This window comes from Papaver somniferum, chromosome 3 (genome assembly GCF_003573695.1).
Source record: "Papaver somniferum cultivar HN1 chromosome 3, ASM357369v1, whole genome shotgun sequence".
NCBI classification, from domain to species: domain Eukaryota; kingdom Viridiplantae; phylum Streptophyta; class Magnoliopsida; order Ranunculales; family Papaveraceae; genus Papaver; species Papaver somniferum.
The window spans coordinates 222,402,755-222,405,768 of NC_039360.1; the positions used below are offsets into that span (position 1 = coordinate 222,402,755).

The following is a 3,014-nucleotide window of genomic DNA, read 5'->3' on the forward strand; positions in this document are numbered from 1 at the left end:
TACGGAATTGCATCTGATCCTCCAGGTAATTGTTACGAGCTGCAAGGCCTCGTATTACTTCATCTTTTGCCTTTAAACGTATCATCCTGTCTTCCGTTTCATATAATACAAACTCGCGAAACGCACGATTAAAATCGGCATGTTCTTGAACTAGATTATAAGCTTCAGGCTGTCGTTTAAAAAAAATAATTAAGAAATGAGATTACCATATATTTTAATATAATGACGGGATGTACTTACGTATGATAATTGTTGTGGTGGTGGAATAGGTACATGCTGAGCAGGTCGTTGAATATGGTGTTTAACACGGTCACCATCAACCCCGTGTAATTCAACTACCCAATCGACTTTGGTCACGAATTGATGGAAGTTAGTTACATGTCGCCAATATCGCAGATACATATTATATGAAACAGCTTTCACAAACATATTTGCATCTACCCATCCAGCTTCTTTCACAAGTTTTGCTTTCTCATGACTGACCTCGCCAATTTTAAATGGTGGATTTCTAGGAATTCCAAAAGTAGGATGATTTTGCCTCCAAGATCGTTCTCCTAGGTACCACATATTCTGTCAAATTACCAGTAATCAGAGAAAATAAGTTCTTCAACTGAGGATAAAATGATAACTTTGAAGTAATAATGTTCATATAAAAACAAAGTACTAACTGACCTTGCCAATCCAAGTAAATATAACCCTTTTGTTTGAAAGCTCCACATCCCTGCGACCAACATCAGAGTCAAGAACACCAATGGCGGATTCCCACGGTCTCCATGTCACGATGTCTGCAGTCAACTGATTAAGCGCATTCCTACAGTGAACAATATCGATAGTCTTTTTCTTCGCTTTCCACCGGGAAGTTCTTGGCCATTTTTCTTCACTAGTTGGGTCGCACGGTCTACATATGCCCAGATATTCATATCCCAAAACTACTCCATCATAACCAACCAAATAAATCAACTGCCAAAAATATACATTTAAATGAAATAAAAATAAATAATAATTTACCTCTAATATTTGGAACGGCCCAGATAATGACTTCTGTCCCCTACCAGATGCGTTGAGTGCCACATACAATTTTGCAAAAGCAGGACCACCCCAGTCATACATATCAACTGCATTTAGATCCTCAAAAGCAGCTAACCAAGCCGCATCAATGTAGTTCTTTGCATTGGAAAAGAAAAAATTTCCCAAAACATACATAAAAAAGGCCCTCGCCACTTTTTCTGCTAGTTTGTCATCCAAATTAGCTGCAACCAAGATATCTTCTTTGAAATACGTAGTCAAAAATTTAATTGTGATTGCATCTGAAATCCACTGTGCCGGGGGGCGTTTTTTTCCAGAGATTGGGGGATCTTCATAATCTAAGGGTTCTTCTATTTCTGGAAAAACATGCTCACGGACATAATCAAATTTGTACTTGACTGGGTTATACGGAACATCATCCCCAATTCCAATACTCAATCCTGTCAACACTACCCAATCAAGCGGCGTGAATCCCATTTCACCAAAAGGGAAGTGAAAAGTATGCGTTGTATCCCACCAACGTTCAACAAGATAATCAATCACTGGGTGTGATGCTTCTCCTATTTCCATGGCTAATAAACGTCCCCATCCTGCCTTGTCGATAATGTATTTAATTTTTGGACTATGTTTTGTTATCTCCTTATAATAAACAATGACCGAAAAGAGTGAACCACGATGTTGGTACCTGAATTTTGGATCGCTTGAATATGTAATATCTGTAGAAGCGTGTTTGTCACTATCTTCCAGGCAATTGTAGTTATCTAGGGATACCACGGACGGTGTTGTTTCATCTTCGCTATCTTCATCGAACCCGGTATCTGGAACTTCCAAATCTCCAACATTAGGGTCTATTTCAGGCTCCATTGGACCTTTACCTTTGCGTTTCTTATTATTCATCTTTTTTCCTTGTGCAAATCTCGACGTTATTCTGCTCAACATCTGAGCACGATATAAATACAAGTTAGTAATTGTTTTTTCTGAGTTTACAGCATCCATAAAAAGTTCTATTCTATATTATAGAAGATCAAAATTTACAGTATAGAAAATCCAAAAAATTTACAGTAAATAAACCCCAAGATTATATTTTATTTACTTACAGTATAGAAGATCAAAAAAATTTACAGAAAAAATCTAGACACCGTCTTTATAATACAACTGTTTAACATTTTGTATCTCCCCTTTGTGAGCAACAACAATTCATGTTTAATGGATTTCAGTGAACTTAGTCTATCAGTAAAATTATTCTATCAGTGAAGATCAACAACAACATTTTGTATCTCCCCTTTGTATTCTATCAGTAAAATTATTCATACATAATCAAACAAACAAATTATTCATATTCTATCACTCAAATCATTCTATACATAATCAAACATAATCAAACAAAGAACAGTAACAGTAACCTCATGTTATATGGTTAATGAAATCAAACAAACACGGTTATGCTTAATGAAATCAACATGCAATCCACTCATTCCACCCAAAAACAGCCTAATTAATCATACCTTTAATCTTCAATCCAACCAAAAACAAATTACCCAAAAACAAATCATACCTTTAATCTTCAATCAAATTTCCCCGCACCCAATTAACGAATAAGATTACTCGTTTCTTTCGCAAGAACTCGTTTCCCCGCACCCAATCAAATTTCCGTCACATTCGATTTAGGTTTTGCCCTAGATTTTTCGTCTGTTTTCGTCTTTTTTTTTTCTTCTGTAAAAACTGTTGTTTATGTAAAAGGAGGAGGAGAAGAAGAGATAATCACGTCTATATCCAGACGGATTTTCCGTGCACGCCTCACTCAGACGCACGTATTACAAACGCTTGATTCAGACGCATGTATTACAGACGTCCCACTCAGACGCTCGTATTACAACCGTCCCTCTCACATGAACGTATTACAAACGTCCCACATAGACGCAGGTATTACAAACTTTCCACTCAGACGCTTCTTCTATAAACGTCTCACCCAGACGCATAATCCATTA

At 36.8% G+C, this 3,014-nt stretch overlaps 1 protein-coding gene across 1 annotated transcript; it reads right to left on the bottom strand.

The window, feature by feature from the left end:
- Nucleotides 1–791: 791 nt before the first annotated feature.
- On the bottom strand, nt 792–2,598 carry LOC113360704 (protein MAINTENANCE OF MERISTEMS-like). The gene is made up of 3 exons (XM_026604177.1): nt 2,582–2,598; nt 1,009–1,965; nt 792–929 (listed from the first exon to the last, which is right to left on the bottom strand). Exons 2-3 carry the CDS (start codon nt 1,963–1,965, stop codon nt 792–794), a joined length of 1,095 nt encoding a protein of 364 aa, XP_026459962.1. The 5' UTR covers nt 2,582–2,598.
- Between the last annotated feature and the right edge of the window lie 416 nt (nt 2,599–3,014).